Below are 23,547 nucleotides of genomic sequence, written 5' to 3'. Positions count from 1 at the left end.
TTCCTTAAACATTTTGTATTTTATTTCAAGTAAAAAGAAATTTGCCTGTTGAATTTTCATTCCTTTTATTACTTCAGGGTTTTAATCTTCAAATTTTATAGATCTAGATGTGTATTTGTCTATGTATACTTTTTTGTTGGCAGCAGGTTGAAATCCAAGACCAATTCCTCTATGTTGCTTCAAGTCCATTGCTTTATCGAATTCCATCTTCAGAGCCTGCTGTAATTTCTCCTCCCCTTCCCTGTTCAGAGCCATGTTCGGTTTGTTTGTAGTTGCTGAGAGATTTTGGATAGGTGCAGAGCCCTTTTTAAAGCCACCCATCAGTCTAAAAAACTTCATTTCTTCCTCAGAACTTTGAAAAGCAGCTGTACTCCACTGGCCAAACTTGGTATCCTGTGAAGCAAAACAAGGTTAACACTAAAATTAAATAATACCAAGACCAAAGAAGACAATTTCTGGCTGTGTGCCATGGGAACAGAACCAGCTACAAAAACCTGACAGAGCTGACAAAGCTGGGAAGCAGTCATTCCAAGGGTAATACCTCTCGAAGGACATGAGGAAAGAATGACATAACCCTGCATGAGTGCATCTTCATTAGCATTTCAGTTCATTTAACCTGGAGACAGGGTTTAATGCACTTCAGAATCTCCTCTGCCTCTGTCTTTAAGAATCTTGGCTTTTCTACTTTCTGGAGAATATTTACCTAGCTCAAAGAGACAGACATTGCCCAGTCATTTCTCTTATTCCAAGACAAGTGTCAGACTCAATCCTCTTTCACTCTGTCACTTCGTACGGCTATCTTTTCGTTTTCCTATTGCCTAGTTAGGTAGCTGTTTTCAGCAGTGTTTTGTTATGTCAGTTTTGGAGACGGTATTCAATCTGGCTCATATGCTTTAAGTAATATTTGCATTCTCATCCCACTAATTACCACTAATATTGCAGGGGTGCAAAAACTGAGGGCATACCCTTATCCAACAGGATTAAATGTAATACTCTTCAAGCCTCCCCTCCCTTGCAGTTTGCTGTATTCTTTGTATTTGCTGTATTTGCCTTTCACTGCATTCTTTGAACTAGTTCACTCCTCCTTCTGAGAATATAGGCAATGTCCAAGTAAAATCAGAATTCAGCTGTTTGTGGATAACCCAAGATAAATCATATGGTTTACAAAGTTTATGAACTTTTGGCTTACCTGAGAACAGGCTTCATTATCTAAGGGTCTTACTTGACTCCTGAGCTATGGCGAGGAGCTGTGCAGTCATTTATAACTATTTTTGGCAGGACTGCTACTCCCAATTTTTTTGTTAAAATTGGGAGTGATATTAAATGGAAGAACGTTTGATCATTAATTAAATAGACTGAGCTGGCTACATCAAAGGAAAAAATGTGAATTTAGTGGTATGTTTATGTAAGCCTGAAATCCTTCCAACTGAACAGCTGTAGCTTGCATGAAACAGTCATTCTCCACTAGACAGCCAACATGACACACAGCATGCTACACAGTATTGCAGGCAAGCTCTAGCAGGTTTAAGTTAAAAAAATGCAAGGCTGGAGTATCATTCGCTACTGCAGGCCAGAATACCTGCTATTAAAAGAAAGCTATCCATAATACTTTAGTATTTTTACATTGCTCAAAGACAAGTTGCTGTATAAGCCCAGGTCAGTGACACAGACACATGCGCACATACACAGAAATATATGTCCTCCCTTTGGAATGGGAGACATCTGCACAGGTGCAAAAATAATTATGGCTTGTCAAACCCTGTAATCTTTTTTAAGTGAACTGCTGGCAGGCACTACACATAGCTTTTGCTGCAGCATTTCCAGCTCACTCTTCGTGAAGCTGATGAATTAGTTTTCATAGCTTCTATTCTTCTGCATACTACTAAGCAGAGACAGATCAGCACCAAAGAACTGAGATCCCCTGCCAAGGATGTCATTTTTCTCAATGACTTCAGAGACTATTAGATAGTTGCAGTTCCAGAGCTATTGTGGTCTGCTTCCCACTATGTAAAAAAACTACAGTAGTTGTTTCTGGCATTTGTTTGAGGTATATTCCAACTTTCTAGGCATACTGGCAGTCTTGTGAAACAACTAAGAATCCTGAATTACTTAAAAAAGCTTTCTCTCCTCCTGAATCTTATTACCCCTGCTAAACACTACTGCAACAGTTTCCACTACCTTACTGTAAACCTGTCAGGAGGCAGGCTGAGTAGGATGCAGAAGCAAAGAATAAAGAATCATCTTTCAAAGAGGTGGAGGAAAGATGTAGAAGTTAGGAGAGGACTGACTGTAAATATCACATATATGCGTTATCAGTTGTCATCCCTTTTACCTTTCCATGTGCACCCCTGTTTCTGAATGTCTGCAAAGTCTTCTAGATAACAATTCAGATACAATTCAGTGACTGCTATATCCATAGCCTGGAATTATTTATATTTCACAGTAAGCAGGAAATGCTTCTGGAGCAATTTGTCGTGGCTCATTCTCCAGAGGAACCAGAGAAAATGTTGCTTTTGAGGACTGATGATAAGAATTAGAGCACTGTACAATGCCAACTGCTATTGGAGTTCACTGGTCAGCTCCCAGACTCTCTTGGGATTGTACTAACTTGTCCTATAGCATGACCTTAAATTTACAGTCAAAAGGCAGACTGTTGTGCCAAGCCATGTACCTGAGCCACATACAAAAAAGAGTGCAATGCTTTTTTCAGGAGCTTTCTCTGGAAGACAGTATTTCCATCAGACCAAGGTCTAAGTTTATACATACCCGTTCCACTTTGGGACTGAAAACCTTAGTTTTGCCAGATTCTCTATCGATTTCTTCTTGCAGAGCCTGCCGCCTCACCTAGCATGCAGAAAAAACAGCACAAGACACTATCTTCTGTGTGTTAAATGACAATTTAATTCACAAAGAAAAGGCAAGAATAAAATAATTGGTTACCTTCAGAATTTTCTAAGGATAATTAAAAAGTTGCATCTGATCCTTTTACACACTCGACATAAGAACTGTGATTTTTCTAGTGGTAGTTTAAATGAACATTTTGCTGTATCAGATACGTTTAATCTTCTAATTGCAGGTAACAGCTACACTGAAACTGCCAACATTGATGAGAGGCAAAGAAACCTGTATTTAACCTAATAAGCTACTTAGAAGCTTCTGATATTGACTGGAGCTGTACATTTTGGACTTAACCCATGGAAGGTAAAGCACATTTTAAGCAGAGCTCTATTTAGGGAAATCTTGGCATAGATGAGCAACAAAACAGGTTTTTTGTTACAAATTCTATGCATACATTAAATACTGACTTGCTTTAAACCTTACACAATTAAGACAAAGCATACCTTGTCTATGTTAACTTCATCACAGTTTCCTTTTTTTTCCTGCACAATAGTTACATCATCCATATGTTTCTGTAAAACAGGAAAAAGTTTGTATGAATATTTTTATCTATTCTGTAATTAGAATTTACACAGCTCTAACCATGTAAGTAGTAAAAACACTAAGCAACACAATAGTACTGTTCTGGGGCAAGAAGAAGTAGTCAGATCTAAGCTGGAAATGCCAGTTGAAACCTGTGTTTTTCTATGGAGAGACTTTCTCCCCAAGGAAGAGATCCTTTTTTTAACAAAGAGGATAAGGGATTTTTTTTAATTCACACATTAAAGCGGACCTGCCAACATCACTGGCACATATAGTAACGTTTGCAGGCAGGGTTGTTTCAAATTAAACCGTTAAACAAGTTTAAGTTTATACTTGAAATAAAGGACAGAGAAAATTTTAAATAAAAATAATTTAAAAAATGGTGGTAAGATAACGGCCCCTATGAAGGCACAGGACAAGCTTGAGGCACGTTGATCCCACTAGCCACTTAAACAAAAAAATACCCCAGAAAGTTGCATTGTGGTCTGTCTTGTACAAATGCAGAGTACATGAGTAAATGATGGTCCCCAAGGAGCTTCTGGTCTGGAAAGAACACAGGGAGAGGCACGACACATACATGAAGTGTCTCCTACAATGGCAGCAAACAGCACATTAGTTCCACATTTGAGAGGGAGGAACGGGGAGCTGATGTGAAGAGACAGAGCAGCTAGGGCAGGAATGGACAGGCAGAATGGCAGGAGGTAAATCAGTGGTAGAGTCCACAAGCAGCCAGATACTGATAACTCTTCCACAAAATGTAGCCCTTCAGCAGCTTTTGCTCCCATTGACTGGCGTTTCTAGATGATTGCCCTCAGCCTTTCTTTTCCAAAGTTGTAATAAGATTTTTGGGCATCCAGTGTAACAGGATAAGTAATAAGTCCAGGATAGTGGTAAATTAGAGCCATAAGCTTTAGACCAGCCTGGTAAAGGTGGCCAAAGAGAAGATCTATTGATACAGCTAACATAATAATCCAAGCATGAAATAGCCAGGGAACAGAAAGACAAGGAAAAGATTTGTAATACACTTCTGTCAGCAGAAGCTGCTGTTACTTTTTTGAGGGTTTACAGTTTTATTTAAAGCCATGAATGATTTACCTAGTTTTCCAAAGATACCTTTTATACATTGATTTCACACACACACAAGTACATGCACCACTAAAAATGCGAGAACACTGTCTGCAATAAGGAGAGCTCATTCTCTTGGATGAAAAGAAAAAAACAACAACCCCCCCCCCAGTTTACTTCTAGATGGCCTGGTACTGTCTTTTCAGATTTATTAGAACAAGCAGGAAAACTGTTGTGACAGGATTCTGCAAACAGCTGCAACATACTGGTTTTTTAGCTGGAAGGTTAAGTGGCAGACAGGGAAGGAGGATGGGTGCACCCCCATCCCTGCTAATTCACAGCATGTTGCTGACCTGCTGAAGGCTACTGCATGGCAAAAAGTACTCCCTGTGGAGGTGTGCCAATCTTCCCTCAACTTCATGGAAGGGGTGCACATTCACACATGGTAGGATTATGCTATCTGCAGGCAAACAACTTCAAAGAAGTAAACTGAGTACTTGCTTCTCCTCACTCTGCCCAAGTTGACTGTAATGGCATCCAATGGGAAAAATATCAGTCATTGATATTAAGTGGGTATCACTCCATATTGTCTTTAAAAACTTACTCTTTTGCTTCCTGCACAAGCCAAACAGAGGATTTTTCAAGGCATGCAGCAGTGTGCGTGACACACTGTAGACTAGAAAATGTTTCAGGACTATGACACAGTTAAATGCAAGACCGACGTTATCAGCCATTTATTACAGCAGTGTCTTTTGGCCTGGCAGGAACTAGATTTCTCTAGAACTGATATACCCAGACTTCTCAATCTTCAGGAGAATTTCTCTAAAGTACTTTTTATTATTAAAGGACAGAGCTGAATATGGGAAAGAGAAACAAAACATGCATCACCCTACACCCTTCTCCTCAATTGTTTGTAAGGTATTTGCTGTGTTTTCCATTGTAATTGGTCATGCAAGTTTACTTGTCATCGTTAGGCTTATCTTGCCTCCACAGAATGTGAGCAGCTGTAAGAATCCAAATAATGTCAAACAGTCTCAAAAAGGCAATGTCAATTTAATTAGAAAATATAGCCCAGCAATAAAACCACCTTGTCCTTTGAAAGGTCAAAAGGAGAAATCTAAGTAAAAAGCCCCAAACATCTGCTCACCTCATGACTGATAAGCATACACACTCCCAACACAAACCTTTGTGGAAAAAGCCTGTATCTGGGTCTCCATGAAGGCTGAAGAACCTGCTTATATAAATCTATATTTAATTATTAGCACTAGACACCAGAAACCTGCCACGTTTCCACAGAACATGAAGAAACTGCATATATGAGTGCATAACAAAACAAAGCACACCATGAAGTGTGGTTGAGAGGCAGCTAGCACTGTGGCTTGCTCTGTCCCTAGTTTACAAAAATCTTCAATGATGCTTTATTAACTAGCGCCTGACTTTTAAACAAGCCAAGCATTCAAAGTTCTTGATAAAAAACAACTGGAGTGCAGTTTCCCATTACCTATGAAAATAAAAACAAGCTCCTAATAACTTGCAATGAGCTGTTTTCAAAGTTGTTTAAGCAGCTAAAAATATAATAGATACCTACTGAATTTCTGAGCATCTCATAGCTTAATTCCCAATGATAACAAGAGAGGTTAGGCATGTAGAAACTAACTTTAGGCACTTAAATAGCTTTAAAATATGACCCTACTCAGATTAAAAAAAAAAAAGTTAAAGCAATAAACCCATATCTTAATAGTCTAATTTTTGAAAAAAAATCAAAGAAGAAACCTCTATATTTCAAATCTTTCATCAGTTCCTCTCCATGTTTGTTTCACCTCAGAAATGGCAGTACTGCAAGACTTTGGGATGGGCTTTCCATTAACAGTCAGTCTGGATACAATTCCAGTTACCTTCAGTTATAATTTACACAGCTCTTATAGCTATTTATTTTCTTGCATAGATTTATTTTTTTAATTAAGAATTTGTGTTTAGGTTGTTCTCTAGTATTTTTTCTATCAGAATTTATACATCAATGGTCTAGGCCTCGTCTACGCTTAGGATTCTTAGGATTTTCTCTAAAGTTTTGTCCAAGTTAGACAACAGGTTTTGGCTAAATTTCCCCCTTGTTTCTAACACTACGTAATTCCAGCATTAACAGCAGTAAAAGCTTGAGGAAAAGTCTAACACACACAGTTAGATGCATTCATGCTGCCAGTATTACCAACCTGCTCAGGTTAAATGACATGGTGTTAAAATCCTATTTTATAAGAGTGTTGCCACTTTGCTAAGAGCAACTGGAGGAGGGATAGAAGAACATTTATGACTGTACATACTAGTTTTCTTTTTGTGCCAATACTTGCTGTTAGTTGTAATATTTACATTTTCACAATTCAAACACTGGATGACTACAGCAGTAGGCATTAAAAAATACTTTCCCATGTTTCACAACTATTATGTGCTGAAATCAATAGATCAGCTGATCCTGCTTCTCCAAACCCAGAGGCCCCTATTGACCTAAGTGTAACCTATGGGTCTGAACAGACAGAACAGCCTGCAAAATAGGAAACTGTCTACCTAAAAAGCTTTCAATTCCTTAGCAGGACGGTGCAAAGATACCCTCTTCTTTACAACTTACCAGTGCCTCATTTCCCATGTCTTCTGTTTTGATCTTTTTCTTTTTTGTATTTGCTTTTGACCCTGGTTCTTCAGCGAAGTCCCGTGGTGGTACTTTTTTTCTTTTTTTTCTTTTTCTGTCACACAGCATATGATTACTATTGCTTAACACCCCATCTACAGCGTCCCCTCTGACACATTCAGCTTGCTTCATTTCGCTCTCTTTGTTCTTTTTATTGCTTTCTAGTAGTGTTATTTTTTGGCTTTCAGATGCACTGTCACTGTTTAAAGAAACTTTTGAGTATGTTGTTTCTTCCTCCTCTTTCTGAATCTTCTTTTTCTTTTTCTTCTTGGTAACTTCATTATTATCCTTGATATTCTTCCTGGTTTTTTTTCTAGAAAGCTCTTCTTCCTCAGACTCAACTTTTTGCTGTGCTGAGAGATGCTTATCAGGAACTCTGTGACCGTTGTCTTGATTATCTTCACATGTTAAGGAAGAAATATCTTTGCTTCTCTTCTTCTTCCTCTTGGTCTCTCTGATACTTCTGGAGTTCTCAGTACTGCCCTCTTCCTCTCTATCTGTCAATGTCATTTCCTGGGAATTCTTTCTTTGCCTTTTTCTTAAGTCACTTAATGCAATGGGGCTATCAGGAACTCCATAGATGTCCTGATTATCTGCTAGTGGGAAAAAGGAGTTGGACTTCTCTTTCTTTTTCTTCCTCTTCTTTCTTCTCACATAACTCTCCCCATCATTCTGGGTAATATCTGTTCCACAGTTTTCGCCCGTAAAAGCTTTTTCTTGTGAAATGTATTTGTGTGGCTTTTTATGAACTTTTTCAGACTGTTTATGTTCACTGTCCTGGATGTCCTCTAATGAAAAAGAAAAAATACCTTTCTTCTTTTTTTTCTTAGTTACTTCAACATCCAATTCTGAATTCAAAGTGGTAATCTTTCGGCTTTTTTTAAAAGCAAATTCATTTTCCTCAGTACCATCTGTATGATGATTTGAAAGCTCCACATCATTACTCTGATTATTCTCCAATGATAAGGAGGAATGACATCGGACTTTTTTTTTCTTCTTTTTGGGAATTTTAATTTGTTCCTCTGATTCTTCTTGAGGTTCTGAATCCAGATGGCCTTCTACATTCACAAAGCCTTCTGAATGTGCTTCTTTCAGTAATTCAGAGCCAACTTTCTTTTTCTTGTTTTTCTTCTTCTTCAGTTCTAATTGGTCTAAACATTCATCATCTTTTAAATTTTCCTTTTTCCTTACCTTTGTTTTTGTCTCAAGCTGGTCATCATCCTCAGTTTTAATGACGGTTTGAACATCTTTCTCAATTTTAATGATAGTCTGGCTCCTACTACTTTTCACCTTTTTCTTTTTCTGTACAGGTTCCTCATGAACTTCTTTCCTCTTTTTCTTTATTATCATTCTAAAAAATGAAATTAAGATGTTAGTGCACTGCTTCAACAATATGATGCAAGTCCTAGTCTATTTGGTTTTCCTTTATTCTGAAACCATTCCATATCTCTCATTGTCCCCAGCGGTCTTTTTCCAATTTCACAATCTGCTTTCCGTGATGGAGGGGACCAGAACTGCATGCAACACTGAAAATAGTGTACTGGAGTGGTCAAGGGGTGATTTTTTTGTCTTGTTCTTTAGTGCTGTCCTAATTAGTTTGTAACTTTCCATTTGTCTTTTTGACAGCTGCCGGTCAGGATGTTTGCACAGAAAAATCCACCCTCCAAAAATCTTTTGTAAATGACAAGACATATACATATATATATATAAATCGGCAAGTATAGTTAAGGTGATTTTCCGCATATGTATGACTTTTCACTTATTTAACACGGAACTTCACGTTACTGCCCACTTAGCATGACAAGATCCTTTCAAGACACCTTAGTTATTCCCTTGAATTTGCTTCTGTTTGTAATTTCTCCTCCTTGCTATCTCGGGACACTTACGCCTGTGAGCAGGCTGCAGCAGAGAAGCCTTTGGGGCCCATCTGGTGACACTCCCTCCCCTTGCTGAGAAACCTCTTTCTTCCCACTTGGTTTCCTGCCTTTTCACCAACAGCTCACCCACAGGATTTAAGTGCCTCTCGCCAGGCACCCCGTCAAACTCCTTCAAACGACAAAGCTCAGCGTACCGCAGCGCACCTCCACCCGTGCTCCGCACGCTCGCCGGGGCTCTCGGAGAGCGCCCGCAGAGGCGGTGACCGCCCCCCCCTCCCGCCGCTCCGTGCTCCGCGGGAGCCGGGCTGACGGGCACGGGCCCGGGCCCGCCCGCAGGCAGCCCCCCCGCCCGCCAAACCCCGCCTCAGGGGACCCACCCAGCTCCCCGCGGCGAGGAGGCGAGGCGGGGGGTGTGGGGGGGTCACCCCGCGTCCCGCTCCGCTTCAGCCCCCGTTAGAGCGGGGGAAGGAAGGAGCGGGGCGCGGCGGCAACGCCTCGTTCCCGCCCCGCACGGGCGCCGCCGCCGCCCCCCTCCCCCCGCCCGCCCGGGCGCTCCGGGAGCCCCTCCGCCGGGCAGGCCGCGGCCTGGGGCTGCCCCTCTCCTCAGGCCGCCCCGCCGGCGCCTACCTGCTGCGCCACACGTGCAGCGCCCGCCGCTCCGCGCCGACCCGGAAGGGGAACGCGGCCGCGCCCGCCCCGCCGCGGGGACTGGCGGAGGGGTTGCCACGGCAACGCGGAGCGGCATGGCGGCGGGCGGGCGGCCGCCGGGCCTCTGGGAGCGGGTGTGCGCAGGTGGGAGCGCCTCCCCCGCCGCTGCCTGGGGGAAGGGGGAGGTCCTGAGCGGGCCGCGGGCCCCGCGGGGGAGGCCCCGGCCCTGACCCGGCTCTGCACCCCCGCGGGGAGAGGCCCCCGGGGAGGGCCGCCGCCGCCGTCGTCCTTCGGCTCGGTCGCTCGGGGCTCTTCAGGGCCGCTCCTCGCTGCTGCCTGGGCCGAGGCCGGCCGCCTCCTGCCCCGCCGCCGTTGGCGCGCCCGTTCCCGTGTCAGCGCTGTGGAGCCGGGGAGCTGAGGCGGCCCTGCGGAAGTGCGCTGGCCGTACCTGCCTCCAGAAGGGTGCTAAAAAACCTCCCTAATCACCGCTGAGAGCAAGTTCAAAAGCGCTTCCGCTCACGAGCGTTACTTTACTTCTTATTGTCATCATCTCCTGACAGAAACATACCTTTGTCTGTGTTCCTGGTGCCGGTAGGGCTGAAAGTACCCAGCTTATTGCAGTAGTGTCACGGCCTCTGGTTTACCACCCAGTCATTCGCACCCTTGTGGGTGCAGCTTTGGGGATTATCCCGGTAATGGGGTTAGATTATTGCCTTGGGAAAGCAGAGAGGTCACAATGTTACTGCTATTATGCAAGTTCAATGAATACAAAACTTCTGTTATCAGAGTCCGGTTTTAATAGCAAAAGTCTTGGGTGTTTTCCTAAAATCTGAGAGCACCGAGATTTGATCGAGAAGCTGAAATACCAGCACCATAGATTTGCAGTGCCCAAATGGGGTTTTCCTCGCTTAGTACTTTATAATGCCTTAAAGTAGGTATTTTGTGTTTAAATGGCCATTATTAATGTAGGAATAAAGTCACTTATTCTAATGTGATTCAGCTGAGGCATCTGTACTACACGTGGAAGTAGCAATGCCAGTAAATCTCCTGATTATAGTGGTAGAATGGTAAACCTGCTGGGTTTGCCTGTAAGAATTTTCTGCATTGTGTAATCTGTAAGGTTTTTTCATATCACGTCCATTGTCTTCCTCCTTTATTTTTCTTAGCGAGCGTGATTCGCTCAGTAACCTATGTGGATCATGTACTGCCTTTTTTTTTTTTGAAAGTGGAGACAGTAATACTTAGCAATGTTCTGGGGATTTAATTGTTTATAGAGGAATTCAGGTTGAAAAGCACTATTACATACTACTAAAACCAATGGTTAATTCTGTGCAATCATCTGCATTTTGCTTACATTAAAGTATTTTACATTATTATTTTGGTTAAAAATTTATCAGAGAACCTCGAACTTGACTTAAAGCCAAGACGAGAGGCACTAAGGTTCTCATTCTTTTTAAAACATTAGATTTCATGTTAAACAAATATTTATTATATACTAATTTTTGTTGTTTCAAACCAGAATAAGTACCTTTAGAAAGTAACGTTTGTTTACAAGAAAAAGAAATACGTTTTTAAAGTCTTCTGGATAAATGTTGTATTTCTTTTTACTTTTAGAGTATGAAGCAGAACAGCCTCAATTTCCAGATGTTCCTGAATCAAAACATGGATCTGTGAGTATAGTTGAAGTAAAAAATCTGCATAGGGCTGGTTTTAAAAGATTTTAAATAGCTAAATGGGAAAATTAGGTACCCGCAGAGTAGCCTCATTCATAAAACAAAAACAAAACTACATTTTGCAAACAACTTTTGTGAATCAACAAATGTAATATTCTAAATCATTGCTTTTATTTAAAGCAACTTGGGTAGCACTATCCTAAAATTAGATTACCAGCTGTGTTTGGTTTGTACATCTTGCTGTCTTTTTTCTGTGACTGCTTCGTAGGCAGGACTCTGAAGTGTGCAAGGATCTCCTTTGGGTGGTGTTGCAAGCAGACTGAGCACTGAAATACGCAGGAGAGGGGAGCAAGCGCAGCAAAGGAGTTATGCCCCAATTTCACATATGTGATAGGTCACTTCGATGTGGCCATTGAAATTAGTGGAATTAAACCTGATCAAAATTGTTTGAAATCTAACTTTGACCCAATAAATTCAGTCTACAAAGACTTGTTTGGCAGACATAAAAACTTAAGAAAGACAAACCACTTTAAATCTCTGTCCCCAGCAGTTCTAGGAGCAGCAAAATTAATTCTTTTGGGCATCACATAGAGCTAACTTTCATCTAAATTAGGCATTTTTGTAGACATTTTCTCTTATTATTCTGTTTTAGGTTACTTTGTTATTTTAGAACTAGTTCAAGACGTTATAGTTTAAATTGTCTGACAGTTGGTCTGTTTAGACCTGTCCTGTTTCCCCAAATGAAACTGGCTTCATTACAGGCTGTTATTAAATTCGAGTAGTGAACTCTGCTTGGGGCATTAGTCTGGGCATAATATACTGATATATTTGAGCATCAAAATAAAATAATATACCTTTTTATGTTGTTGCACTTTTTTTTTAATTTCCAAAAGGATAATTTTTTGAATCTTGCATACGTTAAAAAGGAGTCTATCTGTGGCCATTGACAGGCAGTGTATTATAAGTATAGTGCCCTGATCCCACCACTTGCTTTTCAGTAGCTCATAAATCCAACTGAATTTTAAAGTGAAACTGTTTAGATGACATAGTTTTCATAACATATTTTCATAGCAAACTGTAATGGTGGTGCATTCTTGGGGATAAAAGGATGTTATCTGCCTTTCTATAACAGGTGTTGCTCAGTGTCTGTTAGGAGTATTATTCTGGCTCACTGTAATAGTTTCTGCACTCCTAAAAACCATACGTAAAGTTGTGGACTATCTTTTTTCATGGTATCCATAATTGTTTCTGTATGGGGAAACTTAGGATTTGGATTTACATCTGCTCTGAATTTCTGTTTCTGCTTTCTTTAGAAGGAAAGTTTCTTTTCTTTGAAAGGGGAGTGTCAGGACTTCTGAACAATACAGAAACAAATATATAAGCTTCTGAGTGGAAAAACACTTATTCAGATAATGTTGCCAATTTTAATTTTCAAAGAATTACTGTTTCTTACAATGGCTAAAATGTTTTTTAAATTGTGATATCTCACCATATTCTCTTAAAAGCAGTCATATATATACTTTCTGTTAGGTTTGGACGTTTTTATTACGCTGGACACTGCAGAATTTTTTACAGTGTAATTCTTTCTTTTAAAGTACTCAGAAAATACTGAAATAATTTAATATTTGAATTAGAAATTATAATTCCATATTTTTTTTAACTGACCTTATAATTTTTCCTGTTGAATTGGCTTCTATATTTTTTTACAGTCTGATTGGGGTATTTATATAGGTTACATTTCTCTTGAACAGGTGTCTTTGGAAGCAGGAATATTGCAGCCATTACATATGGAACAATTTTATTCAGACCCTGCAGCTGATACTGTTATCCAACAGTCACTTCCCATACCTGAGGCAGCCCCCATTTCAGAACCACCTGATCCAAAAACATGTAAGTAAGAGTATATTATCTTGAACCTGCTGTGATTATTTTTCTTGGATTTGTCAAGGGTTTGTCATTTGTTGAATTTAAAGTGTAAAGAGCTACAACACCTTTTCTTAAGTGGAATTTGCATGATTAGTCCCCTGGTCTGTAACCAGGGAGCCAGCTTGGCCACTTGGTCAGTGGAAGAAAGCTCAAATGGTGCATTACAAATCAGTAGCATTGTCTAGCTGTTAAGGTAGTTCTGTTCTCTTCTGAATAAGTGACTTAAATCAGAGAAAGACAAGCATTTCTTCCTCTAATTTAATAATGCAAAACTAGGATCAATAGACTAAATAGACAATTGAGTTTGAAAACTGCTTTCGAAATACTATCTTTGCCCGGCTGATTACAAATTAGAATGGGAACAGTGCTAAAGTTTTGTCCTTCCATTTTTATCAATTTCTATACTTTATAAAATTTACCAAGTAGCAATGTGTTTTTATTATGCATTTTAGCCCTTCTTTATATCTTTTCTTCCCTTTCATTCATTCTTGCTCATTAGGAATTCCTGTTGCTAGTCAGAAGTAGTATTACCCTTGGCTTTTACATATATATATATATGTGTCGTGGTTTAACCCCAGCCAGCAACTAAGCACCACGCAGCTGCTTGCTCACTCACTCCCCCCCCCACCCAGTGGGATGGGGGAGAAAATTGGGAAAAGAAGTAAAACTCGTGGGTTGAGATAAGAACGGTTTAATAGAACAGAAAAGAAGAAACTGGTAATGATAATGATAACACTAATAAAATGACAACAGTAATGATAAAAGGATTGGAATGTACAAATGATGCACAGTGCAATTGCTCACCACCCGCCAATCGACACCCAGCCAGTCCCTGAGCGGCGATCCCCTGCCCCCACTCCCCCCAGTTTCTATACTAGATGTGACATCACATGGTATGGAATACCCCGTTGGCCACTTTGGGTCAGCTGCCCTGGCTGTGTCCTGTGCCAGCTTCTTGTGCCCCTCCAGCTTTCTCACTGGCTGGGCTTGAGAAGCTGAAAAATCCTTGACTTTAGTCTAAACACTACTGAGCAACAACTGAAAACATCAGTGTTATCAACATTCTTTGCATACTGAACTCAAAACATAGCACTGTACCAGCTACTAGGAAGACAATTAACTCTGTCCCAGCTGAAACCAGGACTATATATATATATATATAGTGTTCTTCCAATTATGAACATTTTCTGGCAGTATGTGAACCAATTAAAGGTATAAAGCAGAGAATAAATTCAGTGTTTCAGCTGTGTTGCCAAAAGAGAACACTTCTATAACTTAACCTTTACTGGCCACACCAAAACTGGAATACTTACTGAATGGCAGGCAGTCTGGCTTTAAATCAAGGACAGCACTTCAGCCTATAAGCTACCCCTGCTTGTCTAGGATCCTAACAGGTTTGGTTTTGTTCACCTTTCTGAGGGAAGTTCTCTTATGGCTTCATACAGGGTCATCCTCCCTCTTCCCTCTGGCCCAGTGAACTTGAGTTCCTCCATGTGCAGTGTCTTCATCAGAAGGGGTAGAAGGCTCCTCCACTTCACCCAGTTTATAAGCTAATGGTGAAAGGTCCCGTTAGGGAAGATGGAGATGTGGGGAAGAGCTGAGAAGGAAACAGAGCTTGAGTCTCTCAGTTGAGCAAGCATGTCGCCATTAGGCTATGTGTAGAGCATGAGCAATAGCACTGCTGGTTTTTGGTGATGCTGACTGCAGCTGCTTTCTTCTGCATTGAACTCAGTGATGCCAATGTGTGTGAGCACATGAGAAGTATGGTAAGTAGACTTCATGTAAGGGCAGTGCAGTCAAACATAAGAGAGAGTTGCCAACCCAGACAGCCTTCCCAAGGTGGAAGAAATTGGGTATATGGAGTCATGTTCAAATTTTGAAGGATCTGGCAAGTAGGAAGTAATTATGAGAAAGAAATCACAGCACCACTGAAATATAACCTTTGTTTTTTCCTCTGTCTAGAAATTCAGTTTTACGACCAACTCTGTTACTGCAGCTTGTAAAGGGCATGAGTATAGGTACCAAAAGTGGTCTAGCTGTAACAGCACTGAGTTCAGCAGAGGCTAATTTACTTTTCTTTCTGTCAGTGTAACTTAGTCCACATCGCTTTTCATTTCCGTGACTAAACTGCTTTTGGTGTCTGAGTTTACTCATTTAAAACTAAGTCTGACATCTCTGAGGCAGCGTTGATGCACCTTTAGTTTGAAATTTACTCAACTTTATGTTGTCTTGGCTGAAGAGAAGTGAAGACAGATCTGTGGCTGTATCTGAACTGAATTAATCTGTTTAGTTCAAGCTGTGTTGGTATTGATAAAATGACTGATACTTAGTTTATGATATCTAATGTTCATCTTTTTGTGAAATCTAAGTGCTTACCTGTAAGTGAAGGCTGTACTGTTTTGCTCAGGTTCTCCTCGAGAATACTTAGAGTATTACGTATTTCCAGTACTCTTACCTGGAATGGCTGAACTTCTGCATCAAGCAAAGAAGGAAAAGTGTTTCGAGGTTAGTTTTTAGTTTTAAGTTCAAATCATTGACAGGAAGTTACAGCCTTTTATTTCACAGGCTGTATTTCTTTATTTGATCTTTTGCAGGAAAACCAACCACAATAATATGAAATAACATATCATGAGTTGTTTTGGATCTGGTCTTGAATGTTGTTTTCTCCTGTAATTCAGAACTGATTGCATACTACATAGACTTAATCATTATGACAATCTCTAACTCACAACAAATCCTCCGTAAATATCCAGTTGTATCTAGCCTAAATAGCATTGTATTTTAGAGAAACAGGCTTCCTTTCAGATTAATACATATCACTCATTTGAGGGTGATGTAAAGAATTTGAATTTTACTTCATTACTCAATTATTTTTGCTGGGCTGGCATCCTAATAGAGGTACATTTTGTATTTTAGCTTTTTTAACATTCTGTGTAAATTTCATTTAATTGGAAAGCAGGGTATTCAGCATTAATAAGCTTATAAAAATTGCACATTTTAGAAATCATTGTTTGCTACATATATTTTTATAAATTTGATTTCACTGTATGTGTGCGTAAACATATCTAGGGAGACATTGCTCACTGTATACAGGGAATGCTTAAAAAAGCATTAGAACTGGTGCAAAATAAAGCTCATTGTATCATCATAGCCTAACTCACAGACCGCCAGCAATAGATTAGGTACTGGGAGTTGTGGGGTTTTCCATCATTTCTGCTATTTTCTCCAACCATGGAAGTAATTTTTATTTTTCTATTTCTTTCCTACTTTCTACCTGTCATCCACGCTTTCCAATGTAAAACTTCTCTGTATTTTTATGCCTGCAGCGGAGCCTCCTCTTACTTGCAGCTTCATAATATAAAGAGCAATTAATATAAATTACAATGAAAATATCTCCCTTTTTGTACATGATGCACATCTGAGGAATACAGTTTGTGCTCTTGGGGTTATAGATTAAAATGTTATAAATTAAAATGATAGTGAAATGAGGAGGACTTTGTGTTACTAGTGGGCTATTAATCATCTTAGGTCTTGATCTATCTCCTCTCCAACCACTGACATTGAGTTCCTGTTATAGGGATGTGTATGTATGATAACAGTCATTGTGGAACAATTTGTAAAAATTACGTGTGTGCTATTTGCCACTGACCTATACATGCCTGGCACAGCCAAAAAGACACAAAGCTTACCACGCTTGAATGGACACCCCAAACTTGCATTTCAAATCCAAATCTGTACATTTAATAACAGTAAGTTATTTCAGTTTTTGCTCAGTCTTCACAAGATTTGTGTGTGTCTATAAATTGATTGATTTATAGATGCATGTATATGTATTTATAATCTGTGATTAATACAGGTGGAATAGGAAAATGGTTCATTTACGTGCTGTTTCGGCACGACATCTCTGTACATCATTCCTGACATCCCATTTACATTACCTAGGCAAGAACAGATTGAACATATATATTATTCATCACACTTTTAATGAAATTTATATTGATTTGTTTTGGTTTTTTTTTTTAAAGGAAGCACATATCCTTTAACAGGAAAAAGTCATGCCTTCCAGCTGGCTTAACATACAGTCCTTGCTAGATGTTACATATTTCTGAAGGCAATAAACCAGCACTTAATACAAAAATATGAGAATTCTTAGAAATATTTCCATTTCAAACTCAGGACAAATCTAAGGTTACTTCAGCTATTTTTAATCTGAGAAATTTTGCAGAGCTTCAGTGGTATGTAGATTAGAAAGTATCTGTTCTGAAAATGGGTTTTGTATGGGTCTGTGTGTTGCTTTATAATAAACTAATAAAACCAATTCTTTTCTAATGCATAGAAACTTCATAAAAATGAGCACATCTAAAAAAAAGGCACTAAGTGATTTTTGTTGTTTTCTAGAGAGATGTCCTGCTATTGTGGAAGGAAGTTTAGGAAAGCAAGCTTATGTCAGATGATAATTTTCCACTGTGACATCATTTCTTCCTCCTTTTGAACAATAATTAGTAAAACAATAGCTCTTTATGCTTGCCATATAACTGAATATTTGTGTTCTTTTCCATTACTGTCCAGGTGCTTGTACTTTGACATTCTGTTTCCTTATCTGACTTAAACACGTAATTTCTAATTATACTTCTGTTTCATAAGAAATGTGTTGTTCCATATGGATTTTGAGAAAAAAAAACATGCTATAATTTACATTAAAATGGTTAGTGCAATAACTGGAACTGATTTTTAGGATCAAAACCAGAGCCTTTAGAAACCCAGAGAAAGTTAGGGACAGGAAGAAAGGATCCTGTGATAAACACACCAGAAGATAGCTTCAAAAAACAGGAGGAGAACAAAGAATAGAAAGATTCATGGAATTCTTGAGAGAACAGGAGAGGAACATGATTAATTGTGATTAAGCTATCTGAAATCATGAAGGATGAGTACAGAATACTGGGTTTGAATTTTGGCTAGACGTGAGTCATTAAAGCCTGTAAAGGGCAGCTCCAACAGAAGAAACCAGTGGAAGATAAATGGAAGAATCACTGGAAGAAAGGAACAATCGAACTGACTGCAGTCAATGTTCAATGAGCCTGGGAGAAGAGAAAGGGAATTGCGAGGGAGAATGAAGAGTGGGGTTTTGATGAGAGGGACGAAAGGTTTTCATGTTTGAAGGGGAATGGAGATGAATGAGAAGAGAATGAAAAATTAAGTAGGAGAGTTGTTTAGCAATTGAAATTGGCGTAAAGGAGATCAGATCATGGGACCAGCAGAGGAATTCAAGGAAGAGATCAGAAAAGACACATCCATGTCTGGAAAGGAAGAATTGTAGAATCAGATGGAAAAGTCAGGAAAGGGAGACAGTTATACTGAAAGTAGTAATTTGTGTAGGAAAGAAATCCACAAGATCTTATTTGGAAGGTGTTACAGAAGCATAACAACTTAAGCATTTAATTTAAAATAGGCTCTCTTGCATTATGTAGTGCGGAGGAAAAATCTGCAAAGCAAAAACCTAGAAAAACCACCACCTGCTAGATATATTTGCAGACTTCAAACTGGCATAAATATGAGAACAGTCTGCAGAAGCTTCGTTTTTAAATTAGAGATGAAAGAAACCTATTAGGTTGCCCAGTGTATTCCCTTGCTGATTATTTTTTTTCCCTACTGTAAGTTCTCCTGTGCTTTATCCTATCTGCTGTCAAATGTCTCCAGGGGAAAGACTATTTTCTTAAATCTTTTCTCTCATGAGAACTGACTAATGCATTCATTTTTCAGCATTAAAACTGAACAGTGTTTAAATGTTTTTATTAGCATAACTGATTTTTCTTTCTGGTTCATGGTCACAGAAAGAAGATGCTGTATCAGACTCTGTAATGGAATATATTATATTTAAAAGTATGATAGATCAGGGAAAGTGAATGGAAGAAGGTTTCCTACTGACTTTGCCATCCCTGATCACCAGTATTTTTGCATGATTATTACCAAGCCCATCATATTTAAACTGAAAAACGGAAAATGAATTCTGAGTATAAACAGTTTATAAACACATCTGCAGGTTAACAGTGCACATTGTGCAGATATTTCCTGTGTTTATCCTGATTCGTGTAGCATAGGAATGTGTCAAAGGCAGGTCAATTTATGTCATTTTTTCCTTTCTATCAACGTTGTCTGCTGGGCAACTAAAGATTTATTTAATTCATTAGTAAAGTGAACTGTTTCCTGGCAAAAAAATAACAAAATTAAAAAATATTCAGCTTGACCAAATTCCTCCCTGATAAGTTCACTGGATCTAACAAGGATAAAGCAAGATGAATTTGATCCCTTTGGTGATGCCTGTTTTGACAACAACACTGTTCTGATCGTTTTTTCCCATTGCAAAGAAAAAGCAATTTACTTAAAACGGATTAAATTACAACTGCTAGTTTAAATTGAATTTTGTTGTCAAAGTATAGAATTTATTCTCTGAAACAATTCACTAAGTAATGGGACCCAGTTTCTTACTCTGATTGAGAATAGCTGTACAAAGATGATCAGACTCTGCTATTTGTTTTCGGAGTCTGTTCAGGTCAGAATTTGCCCATTTAACTTCTAAAATGACCTGTAGAAAGTTCTCCAGTGAAGGCATTCGTGTCTTAAAGCTTAGGCGTTTGGCTTCTGGGAACAGTATCTGGTATTAGCATAAGTGTGGAAATTCCTTAAGGAGATGTGTTTCTTCACAGCCAAGTACTCTAATGGAGCACTACATGAACCCCAAAGCTTTTGTGGTCATGAAACAGATCATAAAGGCATATGGGGTTCAGCACTGATAACTGTTGTGCAATGTTCTCTTTTTCTGTTCTTCAGCTTTTTTTTTTTTTAAAGAAGTTCTCTTTCTTTTCTGTGGGAGTCAGACCGTATGTCTGCCAAGGATAAGATTCATTTAGAAAAGTAAAAGCTTTCCTGGGTATCATCTAGGAATGCCATGCAGTCTAGCTCTAAACTTCACATTTGTCATCCCCTGGCTACGTGACTACCCTGTATTCTTCACTGTGCAGTCAGCATCTCCCATAATGTTCCTCTTCCACTTCACCTGTGGCTGTAAGTAATACACTTACCCCCAAATTATGCCATGTGCTAATACCCCAAACTTTGAAAGAATTATGCCATGTAGAGCACTTTTTTTCTGCCTCTGTTCACATCCCTCAGTCCTTTTTGCATTGTATTCTTGTAGCACAGGGGGAAACATGGATGGTGAGGATAATACATGGAATAAAGTCATCCGTCATGCATTAAATTTCCAATTACATATCTATTGTATTTTTCTTAGCAAGTGGTAATAGTACTTTCATTTCTTACATTTTAATCAAGATTCCAACCTCTTTCATGACATTTGGCAATTTCACAAATGTGTTTGACCAGTGTGAATTGTTTTCCTAAAAAGTAATAATTGCAGTTGAATCTCCCATTTGACAGGGTAAGTATTACCTTTTGGATAGGAGCTAGGCTTTCTCCTAGCTAAATGGCTGCTATTTTGATAAAGCACTCAGTGTCTCTGTTCTGCAGGGGCTTAAATGTCTTTTAGTGTTCGCTCTCTGGCCGTGTACAGCCATAACACATCTTGTGTAAGAGGGGCTCAGAAAATACTAGTCAAGCTCTTCTGTTACTCTGACCAGAAGTCTACATTATATTCTCCACATCATGGTTACTCTGGTTTGTGATAAGCAGAATAAGCACCCATACTCATTTGTACATTCAGTCTGTAGAGATGGAGTGTGGAGAGGAAATCTCTAAGAAAAGGAAGGCCCTAATCAATTCTTTATTGATCAAAATTCATCCTTTGAATTTTGAACTCAAAACATTTTTACAGCATGCAATGCTGTCCAGCTAAACAGGTGCTGGCTGCGTGAGTCACTACACATAAACCGCTGCAAAGCATTTTGCAAGATTCTCTTTGCTGGTGAAGAAGTCTTAGAACTGGGAGCAAAGGGCACAACTGTTTTGTTCTGAAGCTCCAGGTTTTGAACTTTTTACCTGATTCTCTGTAATGTCCATGGTATCTGTGGTTGTGGATATACATATGCCTTGTTTCTGTCTTTCTTTCTGCACTACCCAACAATTTTGTCTGAGCAGCCATACAATACTCTGCTCTGTGTGTGTTTCTAAGTATGCACAATGCCTTCAAGCTGGTTCCATGCAGGAGGAAACAATATTCCATCAATGTTCCTTCTGTGCCTTGGAAGTAATGAAGTATTTTAGGTATGATAATAAAAATTTGAATAAAATGGAAAGTAATTTACAACATTATTTTCATATAAGAGTTCTGTTAATTTCTTTGCGTTGAGATTGCTACTTAGAAAGAATACCATTCAGAGATATTTGTTATAGCTATACTGCAGCAAACATCAAGATAGTATATGTAAAATTTTCTCACTTATTTTTTGATTTGACTTGAAAGCATTCCACAAAATTTCTAAAATTTTGGCTGAGCCACTGACTATTGGCAGTAGCAATATTAAAGTAGACAGAGTAATGTACTGCATATTTTATTTAGTAAAAGCAGTCAATTTAGCTTCTGTTCCTCTCCAGTAGTAAAAACATATGACCAGTCCAAAGATAATAAATAATTTGAAACTATCTTCTGTCTTTAGAGAAAAAGGACCAAATTTATTGCCTGTGATTTCCTAACTGAGTGGTTATACAAGTAAGTTAATCGTGGCTTTTACTATTAATTATGCTCAATGATTCCAAGACATTAATTTACAAATAGAATAGCTGAAATTTAAATTAATATGAGTTGTTTTCTTTTTTTTTTTTATCAGCAAGAACCCAAAGAGGAAAGATGAGTCATTCACAGAATTCTTTTCCATTCCTTTTGTTACCGACTGGCTAAAGGACCAGTAAGTTATAGCAATACTCAGAGTAACCTTTTCTCCTTTTATTCTTTTTCCCCTGCTATTCCAAAAAAGTAATAGAGCTTTGATGCGTTACAATTGTGCCCTCTAAATGCCCTTTACTGCATGCAACAAAGAACTATGTGGTGCTTTCTAACTTGGTAGTCTGTTAGTTACAAGGTATTTTGTACCAGAATTGTTCACAGAGAAATTAGTTTAAAATTCTTAAACATTTTAATTGTAGAATGCAGGGCATTCAAATAATCTGGTAGTATTATGAATGTCTTTGTACTAAGGAGCAAAGCAGTGTTTTCAGTGTTGTTTCCTACTATGGATATCTTTGACGATATATAGTCTAGAAATTCTTCCTCTAACTGTAAGCAGCTGTTTTAAAAATACGTGTAATAATCCTTGGCATCAGGATGCATTTTGGCATTTCTGTAGACATTTATGACTTCGCATCTGAGAAATGAACGCTTGTTTTGGCAGCCTCAATCATATATTCCTTGTTATTCCTGTAGAACCAAGCTACACAGTAGTTTTGAAAGCAGTGTTACTGTCCTTGAGACTGCAGTTTGTTTTACAGTGTAGCTATTGTATGAGAAGAGAAGAAAAGTAAAGTGATAGTCCACAGTGAGAGAACAATAAAATTACAGAGGTCAGATTTTAAAGAAAATTTTCAAATTGAAAACTTAATTGGAGGCTAGGTTGGTGGTCAGTGAAAACTTAAGAGATTAATATCTTTGTAGGTATGTTTACTTCATTACACTATGTAAGTAGAAATTGAACTTTCTTGAACTCTTGTCATGTGAAACTTAGAACCCTTGAGTCACTGATCCAGCAAGAGGAAAGCTCCTTGACATTCACAGGACTTTGGAGACAAGCTGGTGATTGTGGCATGAACAGTTAACTTTGACTGTCTTAGAGGTAGTCATGTGGTCAAAGTTGTGTAGGAATTTTCTGCAGTAAGAAATGGACATCTTCGTAGAGTGACCCATTTCATCTCAACTCCAATACCTCCAGGTACGTGCTAGTGCATCATACTGCCCAGCTGCTGTTGTTCAAACCTACCACTGGTGGGACACTTCTAACAGTTTCCTTCTGTAGATCGCTAGGTCTTGCCAACAAGATTCCTGTTTAAGGCAGTGAATTTTGTAGTTTGGAAACATTATGAACTGCAGTGAGGTTGTCATTCTCATTCTTAAGCATACCAACGAGCCATCGGTTAGTAAGGCAGTTTTGATACCACTGAATTGTGAGGATGGGTATTTGTACTTAAGATAAATATCCAAGATCACAGTTTTACAAATGTTTATCTTGGAAGTAAAGCTGACCTAAATGGTTCCCTGCTCTCTCCTGTTCTTCACCCCAGCCTGCTTGTAGGCAACCTGATATCACCCCTG

At 39.0% G+C, this 23,547-nt stretch overlaps 2 protein-coding genes across 2 annotated transcripts in view; one reads left to right on the top strand and one right to left on the bottom strand.

The window, feature by feature from the left end:
• KNOP1 (lysine rich nucleolar protein 1) lies at window positions 1-9,773 on the bottom strand. The gene is made up of 5 exons (XM_052772406.1): window positions 9,670-9,773; window positions 7,106-8,516; window positions 3,342-3,410; window positions 2,767-2,844; window positions 1-393 (listed from the first exon to the last, which is right to left on the bottom strand). The coding sequence occupies exons 2-5, from the start codon at window positions 8,513-8,515 to the stop codon at window positions 82-84; spliced, it is 1,869 nt and encodes a 622-aa protein (XP_052628366.1). The 5' UTR covers window position 8,516; window positions 9,670-9,773; the 3' UTR covers window positions 1-81.
• IQCK (IQ motif containing K) overlaps window positions 9,752-23,547 on the top strand; it is a 55,616-nt gene continuing 41,820 nt past the window's right edge. Inside the window, exons 1-6 of the mRNA XM_052772413.1 lie at window positions 9,752-9,834; window positions 11,305-11,360; window positions 13,115-13,253; window positions 15,697-15,794; window positions 21,902-21,954; window positions 22,073-22,150. Coding sequence (XP_052628373.1) covers window positions 9,786-9,834; window positions 11,305-11,360; window positions 13,115-13,253; window positions 15,697-15,794; window positions 21,902-21,954; window positions 22,073-22,150 — 473 coding nt within the window. The 5' untranslated portion in view covers window positions 9,752-9,785. The remainder of the gene's footprint in view (window positions 9,835-11,304; window positions 11,361-13,114; window positions 13,254-15,696; window positions 15,795-21,901; window positions 21,955-22,072; window positions 22,151-23,547) is intronic.

This window comes from Harpia harpyja, chromosome 21 (genome assembly GCF_026419915.1).
Source record: "Harpia harpyja isolate bHarHar1 chromosome 21, bHarHar1 primary haplotype, whole genome shotgun sequence".
Classification (NCBI taxonomy): Eukaryota; Metazoa; Chordata; class Aves; order Accipitriformes; family Accipitridae; genus Harpia; species Harpia harpyja.
This window is presented reverse-complemented; position numbering and strand designations above follow the sequence as displayed.

Coding starts and splice junctions, on each gene's coding strand:
- KNOP1 (XM_052772406.1), bottom strand. CDS start 8,515: ATGATAATAAAGAAAAAGAGGAAAGAAGTTCATGAGGAACCTGTACAG. Junction 3,411..7,105: donor ACATGGGAAATGAGGCACTG/GTAAGTTGTAAA, acceptor CCTGTTTTACAG/AAACATATGGATGATGTAAC. Junction 394..2,766: donor TCAGTCCCAAAGTGGAACGG/GTATGTATAAAC, acceptor TTTGCTTCACAG/GATACCAAGTTTGGCCAGTG.